At 37.5% G+C, this 18,172-nt stretch overlaps 1 protein-coding gene across 1 annotated transcript in view; it reads left to right on the top strand.

Moving 5' to 3' along the window:
* The window catches only part of kiaa0930 (KIAA0930 ortholog), a 37,186-nt gene that overhangs the window by 14,265 nt on the left and 4,749 nt on the right, over positions 1 to 18,172 (top strand). Inside the window, exons 3-10 of the mRNA XM_044343231.1 lie at positions 3,274 to 3,422; positions 8,107 to 8,211; positions 9,138 to 9,215; positions 9,370 to 9,471; positions 11,812 to 11,952; positions 12,849 to 13,037; positions 15,235 to 15,394; positions 15,708 to 15,863. Coding sequence (XP_044199166.1) covers positions 3,274 to 3,422; positions 8,107 to 8,211; positions 9,138 to 9,215; positions 9,370 to 9,471; positions 11,812 to 11,952; positions 12,849 to 13,037; positions 15,235 to 15,394; positions 15,708 to 15,863 — 1,080 coding nt within the window. The remainder of the gene's footprint in view (positions 1 to 3,273; positions 3,423 to 8,106; positions 8,212 to 9,137; positions 9,216 to 9,369; positions 9,472 to 11,811; positions 11,953 to 12,848; positions 13,038 to 15,234; positions 15,395 to 15,707; positions 15,864 to 18,172) is intronic.

An 18,172-nucleotide genomic window follows, 5' to 3' on the forward strand; every position in this document is an offset into this window, starting at 1 on the left:
TGCAACTAGAGCTGTTGTTGGCTGCTGTTAAGTGTGAAATGTGAACAGCTTCACTGCAGCAGACTGACAAGGTGTTCACACTGCTGATCACTCATGTTTGAACAGCGGAGAGTCTCCAATTTCAGTTGTGGTCATGATTTTTTACAGAGAGCTGAAATTAAACTAAGGAGCTATGGGGTAAAAAAAAAACTCATTTAAAACCCAACTGACATTTGAGATTACAGCTAAAAAGCTGAAAAATTACTTTAGAAGAGCGTGTTTGTGAATTTTATGGATGGAAACCAAGTTATAATGATTTAAATAAATAATAAGGAAATGTTTGTAGTGACAGTAAATTTCAACAAATGACCTTCTCTTTCAGCTCAAGCGTTTCCACAATGAAATCAAAGCCTGAGCAGATCAAAGTAAACAAGGTTAATCCTCACAGTCTTCTATTAAATTAACCTAATTCACTTTCTGTGTGTGAAATTGAATGAAATGCCAATACACAATGTTTTTCTCCCACATTATAGAGACAAAGCAGACATTCCTCTCGATCTTCCTCTCTGTAGCTAATGATTATTTGCATTATTGATTTTAATATGCTGATTATTTTCTCCTTTTAATCATTTGGTCTAAAAAAATGTCAGAAAATGTTAACCAATGTCCATCAACTGCCAAATATTAAATTAATCGCCAACTATTTTGATAATTGATTGGTTGCTTTGAGTCATTTTGTACAAAAAAATGACCAAATTCTCTGATTGCAGCTTCTTAAATGTGAATATTTTCTGGTTTCTTTAGTCTCTTTGACAGTAAACTGAATATCTTTGTGTTATTGGACAAAACAAAACATTTGAGAACGTCGTCTTGGACTTTGTGTAACACTGATCAACATTTAGCACCATTTTCTGACATTTTATAGATCAAACAACTAATGATAATAATAATAATGATAATAATAATAATATACTTTATTTGTATAGCATCTTTCATACAAAATGCAGCTCAAAGTGCTTCACATTGAAAAGATAAAAAAAACAAATGATAAAAGAAAAAAACATAGTAGCAATAATAATTGAGAACATTAAACAGGAATACATGCGTAGAATAAAAGGAGGCAAACAAGAAAAACATTAAAAGAGAGGAAACAGCTAAGTAAAAGACATAATCATTCATGAAAAAGAATAAAAATTAAAGTGTTTCAACAATTAATCAATTAATCAAGAAAATACAGACAAACAGATTAATCTATAAGTCTTATGTGAGCTGATGTATTGGACTCTTCAACAGTGTAAAACAGCCCAGAACTGTTTTTACTTGCCCAGTTAAATAAAAAGTTGTCCAATACTGACTTAAACTTAAACTGGTCAGTTTGATGCTGATTGGAGCAGCCAACCAAGGAATTAACCAATTACAGACAGGTCAATCAATAGCGACGTATCTACATAAAGAAAACGGTGAATTATTGTTTTTGAACTGATGGAATCAAACCAAGTTTATCTTTTAATCAGATTAATATTAATGTGATCGGGTTTTGATCGGGTTTTGATCGGTCCTGAAGGATGTGACTGTTTTCGGGGGGTTTCTCTGCTCTGTACGCCTCAGAGAAGCAGCTGGTCTGACAGGAAGTTTAACTTAATGCCATGTCATCCTCTGCCTGGTTGCCTGGCAACAGTTGCCGGGTGGCAGGCAGGTGCCTCGGTCGGCCTGTAAAGAGGTAGCAGAGCAACCCCGAGGTGATGAAGGGCGGGTGGTCGAGATAAGAGAGTGTGATCGTATTGATCGGTGCAGCTCTTTATATCATGATACTTTCAAATCATTTTTTCGAAATAAAATAAAAGAGTGAGTTTAATAATCCAGCAGGATGTGAATAATTTATCAGCTGTTTTATTGCCCATAAAGAGAAATAGCTTCTGATTTGAGAAACGGCCAGAAGAGAATAATGGAATAATAAATTAGTAGACGCTGCAGGACTGAACCGCATCAACGTTTTAAGAGCTCGCAGAGGAAACTTTACCTCCACAGACATTAAACACACAGTGAGGATGTGTTTTAATGTGGAGCTTTAATTATGGGGATATTTGTTGTGTTTTATATGTAACTTCTGTGGAGGCCTGTAAACCCTTCAATGAAGTTTCTGTACTTTTTTTTTTTTTTTTTTTTTTTGGAAAGTTCTGCATCTGGTTTTACATGTAAACGATCTAAAAGAACTAAATTTAGCTCCAGAAAGTCCAAATCCAGGATTCATCAAGCGGACTTCCTGCAGACTTCCAGAGAGTCCGCTTGGGATGCAGACTTCACCCGGAAAATCACCAGTAATCCACAGCAATATGGAAGTGAAAATGTTATATCAGTAATTTAAAAAGCAACAATCATCATTATCATAATGATATGTACCTTCATCATTCCTCTTGTTCATACTGGATATTAAAGCTATAATATGTAATTAATCCACATTAAAATGTCTAAAAACAACTAGACCTGTGTTATATATGTTGTTGAGTTGTGTACTTACATTATCACAAATGTTTCCAACAATGTTCAAACTCAGAGAAATCTGTAATTTAATCAAAGTAACGGACCGTTTCATTTGGTCGCCTGTCGATGGCGTCATACCTCCTCTACCAAAGAGTAAACACGCACCAGATGCATACGGCGGCGCTGTGTTTGTCCGCTACAATGGCGTCTACCAAAGAGTAACTTACACACATACAAGATAATACATCGGCGTTGTGGTTGTTCCACACAAACTGTTATAAATGGACTTTTATTCAGTTTTAAGACACATTTTCATGATAAATTTAGGTGGTTTTTAACTTTATCTTTTAGCCGGAAGAAGGATTTTAGTCGTCGGACGTCTGGATCTTAAGTTATCAGAGAAATAAACTGGACAAACGTTAGCAGCAGCTCGGCTAACAGCCCCTCCAGGAAGTGTGGTGGTCACCGAACATCGTCGGAGAAATATTGATTTTTTTTTTAGGTGAAACAGCTTTAATTAATATTTAAATGATTTTAATCTCCGGGTCCGTTTGTTCTGGAGAGGAGGAGACCTCTGTGGGTAAAAACATCCTGAATGATGAACACTGGAGTAATCCTATCCCGCTGAACGAAGACAACAACTCCCATGATCCCTTGCTACTCCGTCTTTTGTTATTGTTTTGTTTGAGACGCCTAGCAGCTGAAATTACATATTGTACGTTTAAAAGATCCTTCAAATTTGACCTGACGAAGATCCAGCTGCCGCCATGTTGTTTAATTCTGTGTATTTGTCTTTGTTTCGGTGTCCTGCAGGTTGTTTTAAGGATGACCGCATCGTGTTCTGGACTTGGATGTTCTCCACGTACTTCATGGAGAAGTGGGCTCCTCGGCAGGACGACATGCTGTTCTACGTTCGCAGGAAGCTCGCCTACGTCAGCACCGACAACGCCGAGGGCAAAAAGGTGAGCGAGAATAATCCGCACACACACACACACACACACACACACACACACACACACACACACACACACACACACACACACACACACACATATTTATGGTCGTTTGTGTGAACCAGGAGGCTGCGGGTTTAATTCCTCGTCATTCATCGGTGTTTCCTCTCAGCTCCTCTGGGTCAGTGATCATGTGACTGCAGGTTGTAGAAGTGCAGAAGTTAAATATTAGACTTGTGTTTGTTCAGTCTTTCAGTTTATCATGAACTCAGCAGAAAAAAACAGGAAGTCAGCCTTCATTACATTACACAACTATAAATGATCAGTTATGATAGAAAGTTTCTCTAAATGCTGAGATCCAGGAACACACATTATAAAACCATAATGTTTCCATTAATTTACCCTTTAATTGGCATTTTTAATTAAAGAATAGATAAATTAATGGTTTTCATTACAGTTCTATATCTTTTAATTATTTAAAAGATTATTTAATTACCTTTTTTTTTAATCTAACAAGTAACATCACGTTTCTCCGTCCTTGAAAGGCCTTAATTTTACTATTAAAAGAAAAATTCAGCATTTTAAAATGTTTTTCTACGTTGATTATTCATCGATGGCTTTTGTGAAATTTGGTCAATTTTGAGAAGTTTTTACCTGCATGGATTAAAACGTCCTTAATCCAAGCAGAAATCCATTAATTAACCTCAAATTTGGGATTCACCCCTTAAATTGGAGGTTGATTAATAGAAATATTAATATACAATATTTTAAAGAGTTTTAATGGGTTTTCTGCGAGGGATACCACTTTATTAAAGGAGGTTTTTCATCTTATTTATTATTTTTATCCCTTGAAAAGCCCTTAAACCATGCAGATATTCCCTTTAAAAAAAAAAAACAACATAATATACAATAATTAATTAATTAATTTACTTGTTATTAACCCCAGCATCAGCATGTTTGACCTACATGTAAGACAAGATGATTTCCTAAAATAGAACAAAAAAAAACCAGACAAACACTGTAAAAAGGTCAAATATGAGTCTCTTAAAAATATATTTGCGGCTGAAACTATTTCAGACCTTTAATGTGAACTGATTTCCTCTCATAAAACACACGACGTCGTCATTATACAGTGAAAAAAAACCTCAAATTAAAACAGTTTGAGGTGAAATATATGAATAAAAAGCTCCTGTTGTCTCTTCCGTTCTCTCTCTGTCAGTAAATAATAGATCCTGAACGTCTCCACAACAACTTTTTTTAAATAAAACATGATCAGACCGTCGGAGCGAGCGAGTCTGGGCGTTCGATGTCGATGATGAAGAACATCCAGAGGGACAGTTTGACCCCCTGAGCTCGGCCCTCACGCTCCAAACAATCTGAGTGTTTAAATGTATGAACGCAGCTTTCTGATTTTTTTAAAATATGCATCTTCATGAACAGAAGCGTCTGCGGTGCGACTGTTTGTCTGCTGAGCCTTTTAATCTGCACATCAGATCTGACGCCGAGACTGTATTGATCTTATTTATGGGGATGAGAGAGAGAGGCCTCGGTCACTTCCTGTGTTCAGATGCTTTTATTAAATATCTGATGCAGCAGAGAGACGATCTCTGCGTCACCCTGGCGACCTGCTCAGGTGATTCATATTCATAATTCTGTCTTTAAATCGTCCTTCAGACTGAGTTTCAGCTTTAGATCTAAATTACATAACAGCAAAACACCAAAAACAAACTTCCTGGTTCAACAACTCTGACACTCAAATGTATTTTACAGCCTCTTCAAATCCAAGGAAAGTCAACAAAGAGGGAAAAGAATCCCTAAAACAATGTGTCATATATGTAAGATTCATCTTCTGCAGGGTTGATGTTGCAGTTTATTTCTAAACTGAGCATTTGAAGCTCAAAACAAGTAAAAAAAACACAAATTTTGAGCTTGAATTAAAAAAATAAAACATGGAAAGAAGACAAAATATTAAAGATTAAGATGAAAAAAAGAGAAAAATGACAAATGACTGATGTTAAAACTTTTGTCAGACCTTATTTTGAAAGTATAAATATAAAATGTATAAATGTGTATAAATGTATAATTAAGCTCCGTGTTCCTCGTCTCTCTCATCGTTATAATTAGATTTTTCTGAATAACACTCGAGTCTCTCTGTCTGCCTTTTTTTAAATTTTTTTTTATTTGTAGTTTGTCCTACATCGTCCTCGCCTCCGTCCCCGGTTGCCACGGTTACGCTCTGTTGTTCTCGTGGCGGGCCAGGTCGGGTTAACGGCTCGCATCGTCTCCGTTTCATCACACCGGAGAAACGAGCTTCAGTCACTTTGAGGTTATTTTACTGTTTGAGTTTTTCAGACTCGGGTCAGTCACAGACTGTTTAGTTAATCCACTGATCCATTTAGTCTTTTTTTTTAAGCAAAAATGCCAAATATTTGCTGACTTTAGATCCTAAAATGTGAAGATTTTCTGTTTTTCTCTGGTTTTAGTTTTGAACAGATCCTGAGTTTTGCTTTAGAGGCAAAAAAAGGTGGCGAGTAATTCTCTTTTCATTATCTGTCTTCCTTTAAAAACATCTTTTTTCACAAGCTTTTAGTTTGCTTATTGGGTGAAACAGGTAATTTGTTAGTCTGTCCCTCCCGCCGCAGGAAATAATGGATTAATCCTGGAAAGCTGTTGATGTAGCACTTTTCTCCTTATGAAAATAACACGGAGATGATTCGACCAATGAGAATTTAGTCGGACGAGAGCATATCGACCAGTCGACCAGCAGACTGCAGCCCTAGTTGGTGGACAAACTGTGGAAATGCTGTTTTAAGCTGCTGTTTGTAAATGTGACTGTGAGGAATCAACCGAAGCTTCCTGCTCCGTCCTGCAGAACCATAAAGTTTCTAACTAACTGTTCTCTGTATGCTGAGTTTTATGGTTTGTTTTCAACACTCTCCTCAGATATGGATGTCAGTGTTGAAGTATGTGCAGTAAAAATAGAGAACAAAGTCTTTCTCCCACTTCCCTCTGGCAGCGGTTTGCTCTCACATGTCACTTTCTGCTCGCGTGCAGAATCACAAAAACACGCCGAACGTGTGAAAAAAATCAGTTTGCTTTGTTTTTTTATTTGTGAAAGACGTCGATCAGCTTCCTCCCGTCCCCATCATCGCCCTCACACACACACACACACACACACACACACACACACACGTACGTAACCACGGCAACCATTCCCTGTGCTCTAAATGGTCTGTGAGTGATATGAATCCTGGCATGTGGAGACCTTGTATCTCCCTGTAGACCGGCTGACACAGACCTTCATCAGATCTGTTTTTAAATAGAGACGAAGAGGAAGAGCAGCTGATTCTGAACCATTTATATATTTATATATATATATATATATATATATATATATATATATTACATTTCTGTTCCTACAGCGGGAATAAAGACTGTACATGTGGAGAGGATCTGTCTCTTTGCAATCAGGAATATCTACAACAAATTTCATGCAAAACATCCGTTTTAGAGAGAGAAACACCTGCAGAGTCTCCAACAGAAGCCAGGAACTGTTGTTTTAGGTTGTTGTTGTTGTGGGAGGTCAGTTAAAAAGGGACACACAGAGAGTTCTGCAACTGACACTTATTTTCATTATCATTCATTATTATTTATATTTAAAAAGATGTTTTATACATTTTTTTCGATTAATAAATGAATCGTTTGGTCTGTAAAACATTAAAAAAACGGTGAGAAAATATCTGTAAAAATATCCTGGAGCAAAATATGTCATTAAATGTTTGTAAATTAAATGTAAATTTTATTTACAATCGTGTAAGAAAACAAAAAGGCAGAAAAATTGTTAAATTAAATCATTAAAACACCTGGAACCATCAAATCTTTGGCATTTTTGCTTGAAAAGTGACTTAAATGATTCAGATCTCTGTGAATATTATCATTATTATTATTATTGTTATTATTGTTAAACATTTTGCCTTTTTCATTAAGATTAAAAGTGCAGATAATAAAACATCTGAATATTAGAAGTACTTTCTGTCCTACATTATGCAGACTGGACGAGACGACTGATGATATGAATATAGATGAAAAAGACAAAACTAAACTAATGATGAAATGTTATAAATACTGGACGTTTGTTTGTTGCCTTGTTGATGAATCAGATAAATACGTAAAAGGAAAACATGTGGAAATAACTAAAAATAAAAAGATCAACAAAAAACTCACAAATATCAGTGAAATTGATGGTAATTTATTAAAAAAAACACCTTAAAATCTCATAATGTCAGCAGACGTTGTTCAGCATTTCCTCGAATACGAGACGATTATAACTTATTCTGTTCCAGCAGACAGAAGGGATCTTGATTTAGTTCATCTTGTTTGTGCGAGATAAAGACGTCCATCATCTTTTGGGACTTCTGGGGATCCGTAGACGCCTCCTGTGTTTCTTCTTGACGTTGCCATGGTAACAGATGAATATAGAGCTGATGTTGCAGCAGGACTCTGAACCGACTCGTCCTGCAGGTCTGAAGCTCCTCTGATGTCAAACTGCAGTGACAGGAAGTCTCACCTGCACACACACACACACACACACACACACACACACACTCTGTGACTGTGTGTGTGTGTGTGTGTGTGTGTGTGCTGTATTAGCGTCGGTATCCGGTTGTGATGAAGCGTGTCGGCTGTGTTTCAGGTGGAGGTGGAGGTTTACAGGAGAGACTCCAAGAAGCTGCCCGGCCTCGGTGACCCCGACATAGACTGGGAGGAGAGCGTCTACCTGAACCTGATCCTGCAGAAGGTGATCCACACACACACACACACACACACACACACACACACACACACACACACACATTAATATTTAGTCTAACCTAACACATATAAATGTAGGATTTATTGCAGGGATGTTGCTTTATACTACATTATTATACAACATTAGTTTTTATCTAATAAACTGACAACTGAATATATGTTTTGTTTTTGTCATTATCGGTTCATTGAATCCATTTTGAGTTAAATCAATAACACAACAAAGTGTGCAACAAGTGAAAGAGTTTGAATATTTAATTAATTAATATGAAGTATTCTGAGTAGATTGATACTTGCAGTGTTTACATTCTTTGATGCTGATCATTGCAGGAAGCTGATGCAACACTTTCAATCAGAGCTGCAACTAAAGATCATTTTCATTATCGATTTTAATTATTTGGTCGATTAAATGTTAAAAAAAAAAGCCTCCAGTGGAGCCTTTTAATCAGCTGTTTTTGTCCGACTAACAGTCCAGAACCTGAAAACATCCAATTCACTGTTGAAGAAAAACAGCAAATCTATTTTAGAAGGTGGAAGCAGATACTTTGTGCTTGAAAAATGGTTGTTTTTTAATTTTTAGTTATTATGGATTAATCGTTGTAGCTCTACTTTAATTGATTGATTAGTTACCAACTATTAAATTAATCGCCAGCTGTTTTGATAATCAATAAATCGTTTTGAGTCATTTTTAAAGAAAAAAAATGTCCAAATTCTTTGATTTCAGCTTCTTAATTGTGAATATTTTCTGGTTTCTTTAGTCTCTATAACAGTAAACTGAATATCTTTGAGTTGAGGACATTTTATAGACCAAATAACTAATTGTTTAATTGACACACACAATTAATTGATAATGAAAATAATCGTTAGTTGCGTCTCTACTGCCAACAATAACCTGAAACCTGTATTATCTTCCAGTTGGACTATGTGGTGACGTGTGCCGTCTGCACGCGCTCAGACGCAGGAGATATCCACATCCACAAGAAGAAGTGTCAGGTGGGAAAAAAAGCATCAAGCTCGGCAGCAGCTCTCACACTCTAATTACAGCAGAGCAGCTCTCCAATTAGCTGGTTTCAGGCCTCATTTATCACAGCGGTGGTTAATGAAGATGTCTGTGATTTCTCTTTTTTTTTCTTTCCTCCTCTCTCAGGAAGTGTTTGCGTCTCCCAGCAAACACGCCATGGACAGCAAAGGAGAGGAGTCCAAGATGAGCTACCCCAACATCTTCTTCATGATCGACAACTTTGAGGAGGTAAAGGAAACAAAACTCGTCTGGTTGAACTGCTGCAACGACTTCAACCGTATGTGAGCCGCCTCGCAGCCTGTGAAATAATAAATAAACTCCAAAAACCATCAATCAGTCGTCGGCGACCAGTTCAGAGTTAAAATAAAGCTGAATCTGTACAGTCTGCACATCTCAGGTGAAGCCCACAGCTAACTCATTGACTTTATGGCTGTTTTAAACGCATAATATGTAATTTCAGCCGCTAGGCGTCTCAATCAAAACAATAACAACAGACGGAGTGTGATGACGGTGTGAAGTAGCAAGGGATCATGGGAGTTGTTGTCTTTGTTGTTAAATAACCAGCTTCACCGGGATAGGATTACTCCAGTGTTCATCATCCGCAGAGGTCTCCTCCTCTCCAGAACAAACGGACCAGCAGATTAAAATCATTAAAATACTAATTAAAGCTGTTTCACCTAAAAAAATCAATATTTCTCCGACGATGTTTGGTGACCACCGGACTTCCTGGAGGGGCTGTTAGCCGAGCTGCTGCTAACGTTTGTCCAGTTTATTTCTCTGATAACTTAAGATCCAGACGTCCAATGACTAAAATCCTTCTTCCAGCTAAAAGATATAGTTAAAAACCACCTAAATTTATCATGAAAATGTGTCTTAAAACTGAATAAAAGTCCATTTATAACAGTTTGTGTGGAACAACCACAACGCCGATGTATTATCTTGTATGTGTGTAAGTTACTCTTTGGTAGACGCCATTGTAGCGGACAAACACAGCGCCGCCGTATGCATCTGGTGCGTGTTTACTCTTTGGTAGAGGAGGTATGACGTCATCGACAGGCGACCAAATGAAACGGTCCGTTACTTTGATTAAATGACAGATTTCTCTGAGTTTGAACATTGTTGGAAACATTTGGGATAATGTAAGTACACAACTCAACAACATATATAACACAGGTCTAGTTGTTTTTACACATTTTAATGTGGAATAATTACATATTATAGCTTTAAATCCCACAAAGCATGATGGGAAATGTAGTACCCAAACTTATAATGCAGAAGGCTCAATCTATTCACGTACAGCAGTAGTGAAACTAAAAGTGAATGAATCTGATTCATTTGGAAACAATCAGTGCTGTGATGTCAGCAGGCTGTTAACATTCAGGTTGTTAGAAAATGACACGTAAAGTACAAAGTGGACAAAGTTTTCACAGAGAAGAAGAAGAAGAAGAAGATTTCTTGCTTTGTGTCTAAAAACGATACTGAAAAAGGAATCTGTAGATCATGTTGTTACTCATTTTCATAATATAGTACGTAGTATAAACGTAAACTAGTATTTATTTTTTTGAACACTATCAAAATAGTTGATGAATTTTCTTCATGGTGTGAAGTAATTTTACTGTATTTTAGCTCTAGTGGAAGCATTTCAGGAAAGTTTGATGATTATTGTGATAAAACTGTTTAACATGGTAATAATAATGTGATATGACCAATATATCATATCCTGATAACGATAAATGTCACAATATAGAACATTTTCTGTCAATTCAATGAATAAATAGTTAAATAACCTAATTACATAGCAGCAGAAGTATCCAACCAAACGACGAAAAATATATATATATAGAGAGAGATTTACGACACAACAAAATAAACAATAGAGGATAATATGGAACGATAGATGTTTTTCTGTCACCACATGATATTATTGTCATATTGCTCAGCCCGACTATTTGGAACAACTAATACAGATATAATGATATTGGAGGTGTTTAAAACTTGAGGATAAACAAGCAAAAATAAAACCAAAATCAAAATATTTCATGTATGTACAGTATAGTGCCGTTTTAAATACCAAATGAGTTTTCTGAGTATCCCAACTTCCACTGAAAATAATAATATATGAAATGCTTTGCAGTGACTCCTGTAAATGAAGGAAATGATTGAAATCAGCTGGAAGTAAACCTGCGGTAAAACGTTAAAGTGGTCAATCGCGGCCTCGCGGTCGCTGGGCCGATCGAGTTGATGCTGCCGGTGTAATGAAGCGTGACTTGATGCTTTTTCACTCCATTTAAACACAAACTACTGCGCCACCACCTCGTTTTATAGGTCAGCTGGAGGGAGAAACACCAGATCAGAGATTTCCCTCATGGGGAGGAAATCAATGAACGTTTTTTTTGCTTACTGTGTTACTCAGTCAAGCATCTCAACAGTCGTTCTGTGTGTGTGTGTTTCTGTTTTTATAGTCAAATGACCTCACAAACAGAGAAAACGGGGGCCTTATTTAGGGTTTGGGAACTGGGAAGATGACTAGTTTCAGGGTGAAGGTGTGTGTTTGTGTTGTTTGTGCAGGTGTTCAGTGATATGACGGTGGGCGAGGGGGAGATGGTGTGTGTGGAGCTGGTGGCGAGCGACAAGAGCAACACGTTCCAGGGCGTCATCTTCCAGGGCTCCATCCGCTACGAGGCGCTGAAGAAAGTCTACGACAACCGGGTGAGAAACTGTAACATCAAATGTTAACATGATAACAACTAATGATTGTTTTCATTATTGATTAATTGTTTGATCTATAAAATGCCTAAAAATAGAACTTTTACTCAAGTTTAAAGCCTTTTGTATCACAAATTAAAGCCCAAGAAACTTCCAATTTCATCTTTACTTTGTTCCCACCAAAAACAAATGCTTTGTCAGCTCAGTTCAGATTTTTATTGTTGCACAAAAGGAAATCATTTTTACACAAAAAAGTGAAACATAAACACAATAAGAACACAACTCGAGGACATTAAAAGTGCTGGAACTATGCAGCATGCTAACTGTAACTGCAAGCAGCTGAACATGCTAACGTTATCAAGCACCATCATAGTTATAATTATAACTCTGGTTCTTCTGAAAGCTTCATTATCAATATCTGACCTTCTGCTAACTAGTGTCTGTCTGCCATTCAAGATAATTAAATACAGATTTCATATATTTTAACCATCACACAAACCAACTCAAACAAAAAAAAACCTTAAAAATGGTAAACATGGGAATCTTCGTTATCTTACTTCCTATCTTGCATGATGTGAAAGTCCAGATAATTGATTAATCGTTCAAATTACTGTAAAAATATCAAACATTTGCTGGTTCCAGGTTTTCAGATGCAATAATTTGCTGCTTTTCTTGAACTTACATGATAGTAAATTTTATATTTTTGTGTTTTTGACTGTTGGTCGGATGAAACGAGACATTTGAAGACGTTAACCTGTGCACTAGGATATTATGATCAGTATTTTTCATTGTTTCTGACGTGTTATAGACCGGATGATTTATCAGAATACAAAACCGTGTTCATCTCGTGTGGGAATAAAGCTTTTACTACATATTGATGACTGATGTTCTGCTTGTAGGTCAGTGTTGCTGCTAAAATGGCCCAGCGGATGTCTTTTGGCTTTTACAAGTACAACAACATGGAGTTTGTGAGGATGAAGGGTCCACAGGGAAAAGGTCACGCCGAGATGGCTGTCAGCCGGGTGCCGACAGGTGACACCTCCCCCTGCGGCACCGAGGAGGACCAGGTGTCACCCATGCACGAGAGGGTGAGGACAGCACACACACATAAATCACAAGACCACAAGTTCTTACCTCAGGTTAGCGACGAAACAAACAAGAACCTTCTATGCCTTAAAATAAAGTGTTGATTTCATTTTTAAGGCATAAACAAATCAAATAAACAAAAATACCCTCACCTCTTGATGTAAAGATCCATAACAAGGTGTCACTGATGTCACTTGTGATGTTGGTGTACCACAGGGCTCTATTGTAGGTCCTCTCAATTTATTTAACCAACAAAGTCTATTGAAGTACGTTACCTCTTTAACAAAGGTGACTTTGCCAACATGGCAGCATAAAATAGGCGTCAATTTATTCTCATTGCACAAAAACACGTCATTAATATACAACTGTCACATCTGACATATCAAAACAGGAACCTGAGAAACACGAGAAAGATACAACTTGAAAATTTAAAACATTCGTCATGAAGCATTTTACACCATTAAACTCAGCAAAGTTAACATGGCGTTCAGTTTGTCAAAAATGCAATTATATTGATATCCAGTGATGATAGTACACCTTAAGAACGGTTTACTAAATTAAATATTGGCATAAATAACATCAAAATCATCTTAAGCTGCTCAGTGTTGTAAAAATTTATGAAATGTCTGAAAATCATCAAAAGTGTGTTAATTTTGTTTGAACACAATCGTGCATTGCATCGCAAAACTGTTGTTTATCAAACACAAATAGGTTATATTTCCCTGAAAACCTGAAGTTCTTTTCTTATTTATTATATAAGTTGAATTAAAAGAAGAATTTCTATTTTAAATTCTCAGTTTGTTTTTTTAAACTGGTTTCAAATCTAATCCCAGTTACGCCTGTTATTCTGCAGCCTTCAGATGTCCTGATTTCACCCAACAGGAACTCTGCAGTTCCTATTTGTTCAGTCTCAGCAGTATTTTTAAGCCAGGAACCAAAGTGTGTAGGAGTCTGGTTTCAGTTCCTCCTGTTTGTCTGTTGAGCTGAAAAAAAAAAAAAAAAAAACAGAACAGAAAAACCCCCGAAAACCTTCAGCTCACCAGGCAGAAACTGAGCAGCAGAAAGCTTCAATGAGCTCCGTACAAAAGGGAGGAAATCAGGTCACGATCAATAATAAATGCTGCTGGACTGAAATATGCATCATTTAATAGTCTGTCCTCCAGATGTGTCTCCCGGATGTGTGACGGACTCTCTTGAGTTCAGGATGAAATGAACACTTTTGATTGTTGATCTTAAAAGGTAACATATAAAAACACGGAACAAGCCGAGTATGTTTGTGTTTTCGTGAAATCAGGATCTGTTACCGATAATATTAAAGAAACAGTTCAACATTTTGGGAAAAAACCTGCAAGAGTGAGATGAAAAGATCAACATTTATGAGGCGTTTTAACAGAAAAGTTTGAAAAACCGTTCACACGTCTCCAATTTTAATCATCTGTTTAAAGAAACACTTCAATATTTTGGGGGAAAGTGCTTTTTGTCTTTGTTCTGCGGATGATTGATGTCATTCTTAAACACGTAAAGAATAAATCTGAACTGGTTTTATTTTTCCTCTTGTCAACAAATCTCACATTTCATCTTATTACATGTCTCATGTCACCAAACATTTATTTCACAAAATCTGTTGTAATAACATGAAAAATATCTAATAATATAATGTGAAAAAGTTTTTACGTTCGAACCAGAAATTGAGCAAATATTTTTTTTTGTTATGGTGGCAACGATACGCTTTGATTGTTTTTTATGTACAAACACACCTGATGAATTGATCTATTAACAAGTATTGTGATACATCTCACTCAAGTCTATATAAACCATAATAACTACTGTAGTAAGAACGTAAAGCAAAAATTCACAGCCAGAAACATTATTATATTAAATTTTCAAGCAGGAGCTTCATTAGAGACTGTAAACGAGGTGATTTTGTTCCCGCTGTTATTAATTTACACATAATTTTTACCATTAAGTGAAAAATAACAACTCACAGGAAACAACCTCCAGAACTCTCAGATTTACACAAGAAACGATCACAAAGACAAAAAATTTTTGATATTTTTACTGACACATTATTTAAAAAGATGAATTAATCACCAAACAGTCGTTAATTTTCTGTCTCTAACCTGCCAGAACAACAACAACGTCTCCGTCAGCGTGTCATGAATGTTACTTCCTGTGTTTACGTGTCTGACTCTTCTTCAGGTGACGTCCTTCAGCACGCCTCCGACCCCCGAGAGGAACCGACCCTCCTTCTTCTCTCCGTCTCTGAGGCGTAAGATGCCCCGAAACCGAATCGCCGAGATGAAGAAGTCTCACTCTGCCAACGACAGCGAGGAGTTCTTCAGGGAGGAGGAAGACGAAGGTAAAACCGGAGCTCAGACTGGTTAGACTGGTTAGACTGGTCTTTTACTGCAGGAGGAACATGTGTCTAATTTTAGCTTCATGTTTACTACCACAGAGTATTAAAATCTCCCCCCTAATCAATATTATTAGTCTTTCATAAGCATTTTTTTAGTTTTCTTGTAAATTTACTAGGACTTTTTCTTAAAATATTGCCTTAATTTTTCCAGAATCTCTAATTATAGTTTTTTGTGGCTCTAATATCTGAATCCAGACAATCAGTGTTAATAAGAGTCAGATTTGATGTATTTGGGATGTTTTTTTTTGTGCATCAGATCTTCACACGGCCACCAACCTGCGCTCTCGCTCTCTGTCGGGGACGGGTCGCTCTCTGGTCGGCTCCTGGCTCAAACTGAACCGAACTGAAGACTACTTCCTGCTCTACTCACACCTGACCTACGTCACGCTGCCGCTGCACCGCATCACCGCAGGTATCACTGCACGCTGACGAGTCTTTACACGCAGATATCGACATTTAAGGCTCAGAACGAGGCTTCAAATGTGTCGACTGAGACAAACTGGTGCATGTATGTCGGCTTTAATTCAGAGTCTGTTTATTGATTCATTAAACGATTTAATGTTAAAATGTTTAAAGCAAAAAAAAAGCCAAATAGCCGCTTCAGGTTTCAGCTCTTCAAATGTGACAGTAAAGTTAATATATTTGAGTTTTTGACTGTTGGTTGGACAAAATAAGACATTTAAAGACATGACCTTTGACTCTGGAGGATTATAACAGGCATTTTCCAATGTTTTTGACATTTTGTGGATGAAATTGATTAATTGATACCTTTTTGAGACCTCAGTAGCTCAGTAAGATGTTGATGGGTATAAATGTCAAAATGCTTAATTGTTTAAATTACTGTAAAAATATCAAACATTTGCTGGTTCCAGGTTTTCAGATGCAAGAATTTGCTGCTTTTCTTGGACTTACATGATAGTAAATTTTATATTTTTGGGTTTTTGACTGTTGGTCGGATGAAACGAGACATTTGAAGACGTTAACCTGTGCACTAGGATATTATGATCAGTATTTTTCATTGTTTCTGATGTGTCATAGACCGGATGATTAATCAGAATACAAAATCATATATATCTTGTGTGGGAACAAAGCTTTTACTACATATTGATGACTGAGGTTCTGCTTGTAGGTCAGTGTTGCTGCTAAAATGGCCCAGCGGATGTCAAAAATAACAAAATGTGATTTTGTTCTTGGTTATTGTGTCTAAATAAGAGACTGATCACAGCAGTCTGTGACCTTCCACTGGTGGTTTCCACAATGTATAAATCCTTCAGGTCTGCTGTAACAACTAACTCAGGGTTCATATTGACAAAACACTCAGCTGGAGGGTCCATGTTGAAAATCTCTGCTCCAGACTTAAACAGCGGATGTATTTTTTATGTAGCCTTCAGGTCTGTGGAGTCCAGCAGAAGTTAGTTACTATTTCACCATGCAGTATTAGAGAGTATTACAAGATACCGTGTTACAGCCTGGTCTGGTGACTTGACGGTACAGTTGAAATCACAGATCGCTCATCTGGTACAGACTGCTATGAAAGCACTCGTCCCTCTGAACAAGTTATGAGCAGTCTGTTATCAGACAGAACGTTCTCCACCCAGAGTTCCAGCTCTTACCTTCTGTAGAAGACTCAGTGATAGGGATGCACGATATTATCGGCACGTCATCGGTATCGGCTGAAATTAATATTTTCTGCCGATTTGTTGCCTTCTCCTCCGCCGCATAACTGTTTCCCTCCACGGACTGTTTCATCCTGACGGTCCCGGTGCTTCATCCGCAGACTCCACTTCACTCAGCTGCCCGTCAGACCCGCTGCTTCTTCTAGCTGTGCTAACGCTCTGCTAGCCTCTCAGCTAACGTTAGCCTCGGCTCTCCGTGTGGATCCAACCGGAGCACCGAGCCCCGGTTTGTTATTCAGGTTAAAGTGGGAAGAAGCAGCGGGTCTGACGGGCGGCTGAGTGAAGTGGAGCCTGCGGAGGAAACACCGGAACCGTCAGGATGAAACAGTCCGCAGAGGAGCTGCTGTGTTCAGCTGCACAGATAGGAAACACCTCGGCTGACAGGATGTACCACTCTGTTTGGAAAAAAAAAATCCTCTTCTTTTTGGTTTATAATGGCGGTTGGCAACCAGCGTATTAGGTGCATTACCGCCACCTTCTGCTCCGGAGTTTGGACCAGAGATTAAATCCTGCACATTAATCCTGTCTGTCTAATAAACTCAATGAAAACTCTACTGCTGCTCCCACTTGGCAGCTTCATTAAAGTTTTAATGCTGAGCTCCTGAAGTCCAGTCTTCCTCAGTTCTTCCTTCATATATTGTCTTTCTTGATCATACTTAGTACAATCTATGCTTACATGCATAATAGTCTCCTCAGCCAGCTGGAAAAAATATGTGCATATATCGGCATCGGCAATCAGCCACAATGAGTTGGAAATATCGGCATATCGGATATTGGCAAAAAATCCAATATCGTGCATCTCTACTCAGGGCTCCGTTATAAACATTCATTCCTGTCTGTGTCCATTTAGCTTCTCAACACTAACATGTAATGTAGACGTACAGTCTAGACCTGCTCTATGTGAAAAGTGCCCTGAGATGACTTTTGTTGTGATTTAGGGCTATATAAATAAAAATTGATTGATTGATTGATTGATGTCGGCCATGAGGGTTGTGCAATATGTCACCATTGTCAGTAGGTGTGTATGTGTGTGTATGGAAGCCAT

This window comes from Thunnus albacares, chromosome 23, assembly GCF_914725855.1.
Source record: "Thunnus albacares chromosome 23, fThuAlb1.1, whole genome shotgun sequence".
In the NCBI taxonomy this organism is placed as follows: Eukaryota; Metazoa; Chordata; class Actinopteri; order Scombriformes; family Scombridae; genus Thunnus; species Thunnus albacares.